General features: G+C 46.8%; 1 protein-coding gene across 9 annotated transcripts in view; it reads right to left on the bottom strand.

Annotated features, from left to right (window-relative positions):
* Positions 1 to 1,186: 1,186 nt before the first annotated feature.
* Positions 1,187 to 12,858, bottom strand: part of ppp1r13bb (protein phosphatase 1, regulatory subunit 13Bb) — a 34,523-nt gene continuing 22,851 nt past the window's right edge. For 3 of the 9 annotated variants that reach the window (XM_020056368.3, XM_020056369.3, XM_020056371.3), the window contains exons 10-19: positions 12,461 to 12,653; positions 11,058 to 11,177; positions 9,623 to 9,756; positions 8,835 to 9,273; positions 7,762 to 8,531; positions 7,413 to 7,550; positions 5,654 to 5,787; positions 5,074 to 5,240; positions 4,640 to 4,839; positions 1,187 to 3,463 (exon numbers count right to left, since the gene is read on the bottom strand). In XM_020056368.3, the coding sequence (XP_019911927.2) occupies positions 3,422 to 3,463; positions 4,640 to 4,839; positions 5,074 to 5,240; positions 5,654 to 5,787; positions 7,413 to 7,550; positions 7,762 to 8,531; positions 8,835 to 9,273; positions 9,623 to 9,756; positions 11,058 to 11,177; positions 12,461 to 12,653 (2,337 nt within the window). In that variant the 3' untranslated portion in view covers positions 1,187 to 3,421. The remainder of the gene's footprint in view (positions 3,464 to 4,639; positions 4,840 to 5,073; positions 5,241 to 5,653; positions 5,788 to 7,412; positions 7,551 to 7,761; positions 8,532 to 8,834; positions 9,274 to 9,622; positions 9,757 to 11,057; positions 11,178 to 12,460; positions 12,654 to 12,858) is intronic. The other 6 variants (XM_020056370.3, XM_020056373.3, XM_010882403.5 and 3 more) reach the window with 3 other exon arrangements.

Genomic DNA, 12,858 nt, shown 5'->3' with positions numbered 1-12,858 from the left:
TGGACCTTGTGTGCAAACTGACAAATGTATCCTCTCATGGCCCAAACTCTTTACAAAGGCATTGTAAAATTTGATTGAAAATAATAATATATATATTATTTCCAATCTACACACAAATACAAGATTATGAATGGCTTTAACAAAATACCAGGTTATGAATATACTTCAAGGAAATATCTCAAGTGATTGAACATGATTTAGAAAAATACACATCTGTCTTCACAGTGCAAGTCAGAGCAGACACCAAGCCATTAAGTCTTCCTAGAGCTGGCTGTCTGTCCAAACTACAGTGGATATAAAACGTCTACACACCCCTGTGAAAATGCCAGGTTTTTGTGATGTAAAAGAATGAGAAAAAGATAAATCATGTCAGAACTTTTTCCACTTTTAATGTGACCTATAATGTGAACAATTCAATTGAAAAACAAACTGAAATCTTCGATTCAATTTCCTAATTCATTTCCTAATTCATAGTATCTGTATCAGTCAAATGTATTTTATAAAGCCCTTTTTACATCTGTAGTTGTCACAGTGCTTTTACAAAGACCCAGTCTGAAACCCCAAAGAGCAAACGACAAGAGTTGATGCAGAGATTAGGAAAAACTCCCTAATAATCCATGTATTCTGACAAATAAATGCAAATATCCCTTTTAAATTAAATTATACCAGACTTTGGATCAGAGGCATCGCTAGGATCACAATACATTCGGGGTGTAGCCCTCCTTCCGCCCTGTCCGGGACAGAAGGTACAGGGTTTTGAATGTAAATGCAGAAAATGTTGATGTACACGCTAGCATCCAACACGTCTACGTTGTCGTAATGCGCGATCAGAATTATATATGAATAGATCATGATAATAGTTATTATTATTATTTCTGATCCGTTTGAGATCCGGGGCTATTCATAAAAGATCTGGGGCTATAGCCCCGATTGCCCAGGGCTAATGATGCCACTGCTTTGGATGTAATGAGAAGTACAATTTTTGCAGTGTAACAAATTTTTACAAAGCTTGTTACCCAAAAAGAAGACAGTTTTACACCACACTGCAACCAATGAATAGCCTCCAACAGACAGTATAGCCTGGCTTGATGGTGCTGCTGAAGACCAGAAAAAACTACAGAAAACAAACAGAAAAAACAGAGAAAAACAGGAGATGACAGCAAAATGAAACAAACTACACCGCTTGTCATGCCAGGACTTGTTTTTATTGTGCAGATTTACAGAACAGGAAGTGCAAGCACTGCATCCTTAATGCTTCCATAACCTCCACAAGTCAGTTTAAGTCTTCATACAGCAGACAGTCAAACATACACAAGCTCATACTTTCTGACAATATTTACCGGGATGATTACGGCAAGGCCCTTTCTTTCCTACCCGCCTGGCAAGGTGCACGTCTCATCTCACATGACTGGAAACACACAGTGAGGAGGTGAGTACAACAAGGGCAGAAAGGCGAGGAGTTGAGTACAACAAGGTCAGGAGGGCGAGGAGTTGAGTACAACAAGGTCAGGAGGGCGAGGAGTTGAGTACAACAAGGTCAGGAGGGCGAGGAGGTGAGTACAACAAGGTCAGGAGGGCGAGGTGGTGAGTACGACAAAATACTTTAGTGTTATGTAAATGTAAATCTGCTTGAATATCCAACCCATCTGATTTGTGGGAGTGTAAAAGCATGGGTTTGATCAAGTGCTCAATTATAACACTGCACATTGCCCTACAGTGAGAGGGCCCTGGAGTATTTAAACACACATGGCTGAAGTGAAGTGGGGAACCCCTGATCATGGCCCTTTTAGTGAGAGGGCCCTGGAGTATTTAAACACACATGGCTGAAGTGAAGTTGGGACCCCTGCACATGGCCCTACAGTGAGAGGGCCCTGGAGTATTTAAACACACATGGCTGAAGTGAAGTGGGGAACCCCTGATTATGGCCCTTTTAGTGAGAGAGCCCTGGAGTATTTAAACACACATGGCTGAAGTGAAGTTGGGACCCCTGCACATGGCCCTACAGTGAGAGGGCCCTGGAGTATTTAAACACACATGGCTGAAGTGAAGTTGGGAACCCCTGATCGTGGCCCTTTTAGTGAGAGAGCCCTGGAGTATTTAAACACACACGGCTGAAGTGAAGTTGGGACCCCTGCACATGGCCCTACAGTGAGAGGGCCCTGGAGTATTTAAACACACATGGCTGAAGTGAAGTTGGGACCCATGATCATGGCCCTGTGGAGAGAGCCCTGATGCATTTCAACACACATGCGCAAAGAAACAAAGCGGTGCCCAAAGAGTTCATTCATTGCACTAAACCCACCCCACATAGGACATAGCATCCAAGCACAACACATACACACTTCGGAAATCTCAGTCTTAATTGGCTGTGGTTAGACATCTCTTTGGAAAAGCTGACAAGTTGAGTGAAGCGTTAAACCCACTCTGAAATACTTTGGCAAACCATTTCTATGACTAAAGTTGGGCATTTAACAAGAGAGTTTATAAATAGTTATAGGCCCTGTTATTGTACACAGAAGGCTCTATTGTGCGAGAAGAGCTAAGAAAATGCAAATGTCATTTTGTGTGGGGAATATTTAATAATCCAACACACTTCTGAATGAACAGGGCTTTCATAGTCATGTCATAGAAACCATTTAAAACTCGTTACATGTGATATTTATATCTATCATTGTGTCAGACCAATCAGAGCAAATTACACACCAAAAAAAAAACACCTTAACTTAATTCATCATTTTATCCTTAGTCTTAGTTCACATATTTTTATTTACATACAATGTTGTCCCATTAAATAATTCATATTGAACATGTGCACATTAAGATAGCCTTACTTGTACATTTGTTCTATGTGGAGCTCTTATTTTTCATATTTCTCTGTTAAACTAAATTGTTTTATTATTTATCTTCTTTCTCTCATTCTTTTTTTTCAGTAGGAAAAATAAGTATTTAATGTATATTGTTTGTTGACTAAATGAATACATAAGAAAAATTGAATACAAATTATTACATACACACCACACACAACATACTGTACACACATACACAAAGCCACCTTCTCCAGTCCTTGAACGTGTACTTAAAAAAACACACAGGGCCCTCTTTAATTGGATGCTAAAATGCACTAGGGGTTAGTGGTTGATTCTCCACTTGGCATTGGGAATGACATTTAAATAAAGCTAAAATGAGAGTGAACTGAGTGGGGTTTGGCTGACTGAAAGGGGGGTATCAGAGTGATCCTCTCTTCTCTTGAGTCAGTGTGTTTATATGCGTGTGTGTGTGTCATTGTTAAACACTATCCGGTGTGCCACAGCCAGAGTTACAGGAAGGGGAGAGGGGAGCACCAGGCCGCCCCTAACCTCCAGTCTTTTCAGGCATTGCTTGCCTGTAGTCCAGTTTTTTCACCCAGGGAGGGAGCGGGGTGCTACGCCAGGGACCGCTGACGAGGCTTTATCCTGGGGTACAGCTATAGCAGAAGACAAAGCAAGGATGAGATGTGATACATCAGAGAAGGCCTGAATTGGCAAAAAGGGATGCAGGGCTATTAATGGCTCACGTCTCATAGGATTAAAAGAGCTCCGACACAAAAACAAATACTTGTTTTTCATGAATTCAAAGACCTTGTTATCCTAGTCTATCTCGCCCATGAGCAGTCCACCTGCAGCTAACTTTCCATACATTTAATCTTTAAGCAGTAGAGTAAATTACTAGTATCTGGCTATTAGTGCTACCTATACACAATCAATAGTTTAAATATTTTTTTATTAGAATCAGTTATATTAGTAGCAAATGTTCAGAACTGGAGTAGCCTACAGACTGGATCATTTCACCACATGTAATGTATACTGTAGGCAGGCGTGATAAGCAGTTGCCCAGCAGAGAATGATAAGAGCCTTGAGCACACATAGACAAAGTGTAACAAGCAACTCTTAAAATACTAAACATCCCCATGATTTCCTTCAGAACTTGAACCGGACAGGAGAACAAAGAATGTCATCAATGATAATGTTTCCCTTTTTCATACAGAAAATACCTTACATACTTATCGCTTTAACGTCTTTGATGAATCTTAGACCTTCATTAAGACTTAAATATTTTTACAAATCGGTCTAAAACAATGACTGTCCTACCACCAATTAAGAAAGGAAACAGAGTTTGAAAACATCACATTTTTAAAGAGGGGTACATTTTCTGTTCAAATGTTAAAATGGGGTCATGGGGGGTGGTTTGGGAATGGCATGTGTAGAAGTAGCACCCCAACCTGTCCACCAGATGGCAAGGCCAGTCCAAAAAACTGGATTCTGGGATACTGATTTAGCAGCATTTAGTTCAAAATTTTTATCAAAACACATTCTGAAAAACTGTTGATTTGATCTGATCCTTTATAGCAAAAAAGGAGGATTACAGAATCTGGCTCATTCGCTTCCCTTTTTTTTATGGCTTTCTTGTCAGCTAATAAAAATGTGGCAGCTCTTCCAGTAGATGGCAATATACAGCACAAAGTACAATCAAAACCCCAACATTGAAAATGAGACACTCATTTCAATAAATACAGTATGAATAAAAAAGTGTGAGTGTGTGTGTTGCTTGGGCCTAATCTGCAGTAAATCGTGTGTGTGTGCGTGTGCGTGCTGGGCCTCACCCCTAGCAGGTTGCGTGGTACATAACCCTCCCTGTGGTCTAGTCGGCCCCACCACCAATCAGTCTCGCTGTCGTCCTGCCGTCGCAGAACGGTGATGGCGTCACCCTCGCCGAACGACAGCTCGTCTGGACACTGGGCCTCGTACTCCCACAGGCCGTACACCGTGCCCTTGTTCATCACGCCCATCTTCTCCTGGACACCTGAGAGAACACACACTATATCACGTACAACTCTACAGAATAGAAACAGGTGTGACAGTTAAGAATGGGCAGTAGGAAAAATACAACAGTATACATCCAAACAGGTGCCCAACACAGTCTGAATGCTCGGGACCAGTGCATTATGGGTAAAGGTCGCTTTTTGAGATGGAAAGGGAGATCTGACCAATCACATCCCCCTGCAAGAACAAAGCGTCGCCGGGGGCGTATTCTCACCGTAGAGGAACTGAGAGCACTGAATGTAGCCCTCCTCCATCTCCTCACACTTGTCTGCTGCAGTCTCCACGTCACTGATGGTGCTGGCAAAGATGGCCGCCCCCGACTCCACCAGCAACTTGCACAGGTGAACGCTGTTACAGGAGGCGGCGCAGTGCAGCGGTGTCCTGTTGGAACAAACCAGACAGGCTGTAGAGGTCATCACAGACCATGACAAGCAAATAGGGTGACCCAGGCTTCTCCAGAATGGTGGGGTTCTGACTGTAAGTATATTGTATCTGATATTCAGTTTGGCTCATTGCAGGTTTTTTCTTTGTTATTCCGTACCGTAATGATAATGAATGTGAAGACCAGCGCTCTGGTAAACAGTGAGTGGTAAAATGTAAAACTAACAGAAACGTCCTTGTTTTCAAGAGGCACGACTGAGGTGATGTAACTGAGGCTAAACAGCACTATGATAATGTGCCAGTCAGTCAGGTTTTGAAAGTGTACTTCCAGAGTAATAACTGTGATGAAGGAGTGAACAATCCCCTTCAGGATGTGTGAGCCCAGGGGTGTGGGGGTACGTCTGACTCCTCACCAGCCGTCGCTGTCTGCAGCATTGACGTTCACCCCGAAGTCCAGCAGGAACTTGACAATGTGGTGGTGTCCGGCGCACACGGCGTTGTGCAGGGGGGTGATGCCCTCGTCGTTGGCTGTGCTGGGGTTCTCCACCTAGGAACGAGCACAGGTCAGAGGTCAGCAAGACGTAGGCTCATCCAGAAGGGGACGGAGGTTCAACAATTTCAAGAGCTTTTAGAAGAGTTTGGAAGGGGACTGCGACAGACACCTACATGTGCATTATAAATACAATGCAGACAACGAGAAACTCATGAGGCTGCCATGGCTCCCCAACTAAAACCCTTGTACTGAGCAGATATGATAAGAAATTACCGTATTTGTCGCATTACATTGTGGGATTGAACTGGATTTTGGTGATTGAGCAACACAAAATATGATATAATGTAAGTGGTGCCTTATTTTATTTATTTAAACAACTAAAGATAAATTGCTACTATGCAAATGGATTGGTCCAAGTTGACACTGATCTGTTGCACTCAGCCATAATTGCTCCAGAGTCACAGTCAATGGCCGATCGTTGGCCATGACCCAAATCTCAAAGGGGGACCACAGGGAAGTAAAAATAAATCCATATCTGTCGAAATAAATAAATCAAGCACACAAGTTGACACACGCATCCAGACAGTGTAGAAACACACTGACAGACTAGTCTACATCATCACACACGCATCCAGACACAGTGTAGAAACACACTGACAGACTGGTCTACATCATCACACAAGCATCCAGACACAGTGTAGAAACACACTGACAGACTAGTCTACATCATCACACACGCATCCAGACACAGTGTAGAAACACACTGACAGACTAGTCTACATCATCACACGCATCCAGACACAGTGTAGAAACACACTGACAGACTAGTCTACATCATCACACACGCATCCAGACACAGTGTAGAAACACACTGACAGACTAGTCTACATCATCACACACGCATCCAGACACAGTGTAGAAACACACTGACAGACTAGTCTACATCATCACACGCATCCAGACACAGTGTAGAAACACACTGACAGACTAGTCTACATCATCACACGCATCCAGACACAGTGTAGAAACACACTGACAGACTAGTCTACATCATCACACGCATCCAGACACAGTGTAGAAACACACTGACAGACTAGTCTACATCATCACACGCATCCAGACAGTGTAGAAACACACTGACAGACTAGTCTACATCATCACACGCATCCAGACAGTGTAGAAACACACTGACAGACTGGTCTACATCATCACACACGCATCCAGACAGTGTAGAAACACACTGACAGACTAGTCTACATCATCACACACGCATCCAGACATTGTGTAGAAACACACTGACAGACTGGTCTACATCATCACACACGCATCCAGACACAGTGTAGAAACACACTGACAGACTGGTCTACAACATCAGCAAAGGTAGTATAGCTCCAAAGTAAATTAATATGTTTGTAAATCTGTATGTATCCTTTACCCAGTTTCAATCCAGTTTAATGAAAATAAGTCATGTATATAAACATATAAACGACATGGTCCTTTAACCACAACGAGGGGAAGCATGCAGTTTAATGAAGGCACAGGTCAAGTAAGTTAAGATGACCTCACAGGGTGGTGAAAGGCATAGGAATGAGCTAGATGCTCCTGTCTGATAATTATTCAGGGTCTTTCTGGTGACTGCATTTGGGCCTGGATTTGGTGTTTGTGCGTGTGTGACGGACCTCGTAGATAATCCTCTGCACCAGGTCAAACTCTCCCTCCAGCGAGGCATCCAGCAGCAGAGCCAACGGGTTGAACTTGACCCTCAGGCCGTGGCCTGTCCGCTCCGAGTTGGCTTTCTTCAGGTTAGTGCGCTTCTCCTGTACAGAAACAGAGACAGGGGGACAAGAAGCACAACGCCCGTGAGGACACAAGCAGACACACAGCTCACAAAGGAAAAGGGGTTTAGGGGTTTAACAAGGAGCGCAGAAAGGGTGAAAATGAACCCACATAAACAGGCTGAACTTTTGATGAAATTGCATACGGTTGCTGTGTGCGCGTGCGTGCGTGTCAGTGTGTTTGGTGCCTCACCATAGGCTGAGAGGGGCTGGTGGCAGCCTCTTCTGGAGAGCTGACCTCGGTCACGGGGCTGGGCAGGGTGGTCAGGGCGGGCAGGGAGCCCTCCCCCAGGTTGTTGTTGTCTGTATCCTCCTCCAGGGAGGGCGGGACCAGCTCTTCGGGGGACGGCGGCGGGGGCAGCACCTTGTTGTCATTGGCGTCGGGAGGCGGAAGGGGTTCCGAGGACGGCGCGCCCGTTGTGGCCGGGGGCGGGGGAAGATCCTCGGACGGCGGGTTCCCATTGTCGGAGTCCGCCAACGGGCTGCCTGGGTAGTCGGGCGGGTTGGCGGGCTGGTAAAACGGTGTTCCTCCCGACCCGGCTCCGCCTGCCGCCGTCCCGGCTCCGCCCCCCTCCATGCCGCCCACCAGGGTGTTGAAGCGCTGGTAGAGAAGCTTCTGGATGTTGGGCCCGGCGGGGCCCTCCGGCTCAGTGATGGAGCTGCGCTTCTTCAGGGGCCGCGGGGCGTTGGCCAGCTTTTTGCGCAGCGCCTCCAGGTCAGCGTCGCTTTGATAGCGGAGGGGGGAGTGGGCCATGGGGGTGAGTTTGGTGGGACTGAGCGGCCGAGGTATGTTCTCCACGTTGGGGGGGGGCGTATCCGGAGCGCCATCCATGTCAGGGCCATCTCCGTCCACAGAGTCGTCACCGGACGGCCCCTGGAGCGCGGGGAAGGCACCTCCGGTCTGGGGGAAGGGCAGGGGGGAGGGCGGCGTGGAGTTTGACGGGAGAACAGGCTTCCCGTACACTGCACACACACAAAAGAATAAAAACAGTTCATTACCCTGAAAAAATATTAAATAACATAGCTCAATATTATCTTTCTGTACGATCTCCTGAAGCATTTGTAACTATTCCCTTCCAACGACTGTAAAAGCACAGGGGATAGCTTAGTGTCGTGGGATAGTGGGAGTTTTTACCATAACTTTTATACCAGTCATACGTACAGTACCAGTCAAATGTTTGGACAGACTTATCCATTCAAGTGAATGTGTAAAAGCATGTGTCCAAACTTTTGGGTGGTCCCGCGCCGTTCCCCTTCCTTGCCAACCTTTGTTTGTACCTGCTTTCAGAGCAGGCTTGAGCGGGTAGCTCTTGGGCGCGGCCGGCTGGAGGTACATGTGGTAGATGGAGCTGGAGTTCATGGTGGCTGGGCCCTTGCGTGGCGACTGGGGCCGGGAGCCTCTGTCTGGAATGAAGGGGCGCACGGCCACAGCCAGGACCGGGTCGGGCCGCTCCCCAGGAGGACACGACGGGAAGACCGGCGGGTTGGGTTGGAAGGTTGGGCTGGGTGGCACCGATATGCGCTGCTGGATCTGCTGGGAGGAGGAACCGGTTGAGGGAGGAACGCGTGGCCAGGCGTGGCCGGGGAGGGTGGGGAGCGGGCCTGGCCGGCGGTCTAGAGAGCTGGTGGAGCCGGCCGATGTCAGGTGGGAGCCGTAGGGAGGGGGCTGAGGCTTGGATGGGGCCACCGGCGACGAGTCTGGCACCTTGGGCGAGGCACACAATGATTGTTTATTATTGACGTGAAATGCAAATGTTTATCCATTATCTTTATGAATGACTGACCCGACTACTACAACTGTCAGGGAAATATGGAGGATGTGGCACACTGCAAGGGATTGTTTCAAAGGCAGATCACGTTAGCCCAAAGACAAACTGCAAAAATACAAGCCCAAAGATAAATCAATACGGTCGTTATTTCCTCTTTTGTCAGTCCACGCCTCTCCAATATAGTTGCGTTAAATGTTGTGAACGACAAACAACGCTAAAGACGCTAATTAAAAGGTGAGTAAGGACTGACCTCGCCTGGCGCGTAAATGGTGAGTAAGGACTGACCTTGTCGGCGGTGGGAGCAGCAGGGGAGCTCAGAGGGGGGGACTTGCCCTGTGTATCAGACACCGACTCCCTCCGGTCGTGGGGCTTGAGAGAGCCATTGCCCTTGCCAAGGGTGGGCCAGCCAGCGTCATTAGCTAAGGATGGAGAGGGGAGATGGGGCATGATGAGTGTGTGGTCTCAGAGAATGGCCTGTGGGAAGTGTGTTAATAGCGGAGGCTACAGGGCTGAGAGAAAGTGCACAAACCCTATAGCATTTTCAGTTGTGCATTTGACCGAAAATGTCAAGAGATGTGAATCTTCTCAGAGCAGCCATTTGCACACTTGCAGGATCAGCAGTACGATGTGGTCAAATGTCAGCCCACCTCAGGGTTCTTCCTACAGCAGCAAAACATTACTATAGAGGGGGTCCTTTACCAGTCACACAACCCAGTCTGACCTTTTAGAAGTAATCTCTGGAGCTGAGTTAATAGGACAATGAACTTCAAAACTATTTGATTAGGTTGCGCCACTGCTAAATACAATGTTTGTTCAGAGTAATGTTCAGATTTCTCAGAAAAGAATGATGTACACATTGAGGAGAAATGCCTTGAGTTACACTCACATGGCTGCAGCCTTGACTGCACGGAATAAGGCAGAATGTTACCGTGGATAGGAACACACAGACAAATCTCGTGTGTCCCATTTGTGAGCTGCGACTGTAAAAACTTGACAGTTTAGTATTATGTTGAGTCTGGGCCGTAGATAATGCTGGGAACGGTGGGCATGATGCACGGGGCCTGTGGCTTGGGAGGGCCCACTAATCGTAATTATGTCCATGTCGTCTATAAATGTGGGGGCCCAGGCATATGCTTTTTAGGGGGCCCAGTATTCCTGGCCACGAATCTGTGCTCAGGAGCCCAATGTTGAATGTTGGTGGCTACACGACTTGCCACAAATCCAAAACACGGTCTGCCTAAGACGTTGGAGAGCCGCAGCATTTTACTTCAGTTTATGTCGCATCTAGTTTACGTAAATGTTTAATGTAATTGTGTAAGCCAGTAGGTCTACCGAATAACTCAATATTAATCTTATTTCATTTCCAGAAGGACCCCTCCAAACAAAGTTCCACCACCGGGAAAATATAATGATTTCCCCAAAATATAAAGTGCCACTACGGGTAGTGTATCACAGAAAAGATATGAAAAGCACCACAGACGCAGGCTAGAGATCTTATACGTGTGGAGATCAGTGGCTGCTACGTCACATGCTGAGAGATCCTGCCCACGACTCCAGAGGCTAGGTTCAAAGGCCAGCCCGTCCCTTCCGCTAGGCAACCGTTCCCCAAGGTACAGATCCAGGATCAGCTTCTCCCATCCTCAACCCTCATGGGGGGAAATACAAAGCTGACCCTGGGCCAGCGTCACCCTAACCACCTGGACACCCTGCCAACACTCACGGGACGTGCTGCCTGAGCCGCCCAGCCGAGCCTCGGGAGGGGAGGGGGGCACCGGGTCCACCGGGCTGTCTAAATCAGACACCTTCCACGGGCCGGGGGGCTTCCGCACTGTGTCCACCCCTGGACCAACACGGTAGGTGGCGGTGGGTGGAGGGACATGGCCCCCAGACAAGTACAGACAAAAAGGGACAGGGACCGCAGAGGGAAAGAGAAGGGAAAGGACAGAGGGAGGCAGGGAGGAAAATGCGGACGGGATACACCACAGAGTAAAAAGGGGGAGACAAGGAAGTTAGAGGAGAGATAAAGAAAGAAACGAGTCATGAAGGATTGAAAACTGAAAGGCCTGTAGGGAGGACTACATGAGACTAAGATGAACTGCCAGATTCGGGGTTGCTGCTCTTAATTCCTCCTGATGGACCCCCCATGTTCCAAGCAGTCTCCAAATATTTAATCCAGATCAAAAGAAAACTCCATAGAGCTTGTTTTTTATTTGTCCTAGACTAGGCTTAATCTGTGTCTGTGAAACCGGCCCATTGACTTTAATGCTAAGACCCAAAGCATTTCAGTAGAAAAACTCAACATTTATCTAAAATGGAGGGGAAATAAAGATGGGAAAACACAGGACATTTATATTTTATATTTGAAAATAATTTGGTCAAGTCCATCGAATAGCCCCACCCAGGCGTTCCGATCATGTCATGAGAATGAATCTGACAGATTTAGATGGTATGAAAACGTGCATCTGTAGTCCTAACGGCCTGATAAAGGCTGAGACCAGGGGTGCTGGTTGATGGTCAAGTCATTTAATCAGTACCTATTCTAAACCACACCATTGGTCATTGGTGATACGAAGCAGCCAATTGTTCTGGTGGAAAAACATGAGGTCTGTGTGGGTTGGTTAGTCAACCAGACTTCATGTGTCTATCAAAACTGCTATTAAATACATCCACGGTCAAGTATTTACGGCTTTAGCGATGAACACAAAAAGAGTAACACAGATGGAAAGATACAGAAAAGTTTAGAGGAGAAATAAATACTGAACAAGGCAACATTAAACATATCGCCAGCCTCCCCATAGAAAATGCAGACCCACTTAGGGCCAATCAGTGTAATTCAATAAATCTCTATGATAAGTCAAAATCAAGCCACTTGAGCAACGTTGTCCATAGATGGGGAATATCTAACATTTGGTGCAAATTTGTCACAATGATCATCATGGAGGACATTCAAAGGAGAGCACTGGACAACAAATGAGGTGAGTAATGTTCTGGGAAAACCATTCCCACAGACTGCTGGTTTCCTTCCGCACCCTTCGGCATCCACTGCCCCATTCCTAACCTAAACCATAATAAGAACAGTGCAAAACTCAACCCAAAAAGTCCATAATGGCGAGGTCGACCAACCTGATTTGGAGCGTGCATGATTGGCTGAGGTGTTGACAACCAGTGTCTGGGGTTTTAGGGGGTCGGGGGGGCCGGTGTAGCCCCCTTCCTGTCTGGTCGGCAGGGGGACCTGAATGTAGGGCCCCACGGCTGCCACGCGGCCCAGAGTTCCAGGGGCCAACTGAGGAGAGGGAGGTCCGTTGCTTCTGTTCAGCTGTAGGGAGAAAGGGGCCGAGTGACAGGGTCAAGAGAGGGCGCAGAGAAGGGAGAGATGGACAACCGATTCTGTGTGGTATGAATGTAAACCAATGGGTTGATGTTGGGGTGAATGCGTTTGTGTGTGGTTATTATAGTTCCTTAGGGGGTATCTTCTAATCCTTTCATGGGTAGCATCCCAGATGAAACCCTGTTCCCTACAA

This window comes from Esox lucius, chromosome 18 (assembly GCF_011004845.1).
Source record: "Esox lucius isolate fEsoLuc1 chromosome 18, fEsoLuc1.pri, whole genome shotgun sequence".
NCBI lineage: Eukaryota > Metazoa > Chordata > Actinopteri > Esociformes > Esocidae > Esox > Esox lucius.
This window is presented reverse-complemented; position numbering and strand designations above follow the sequence as displayed.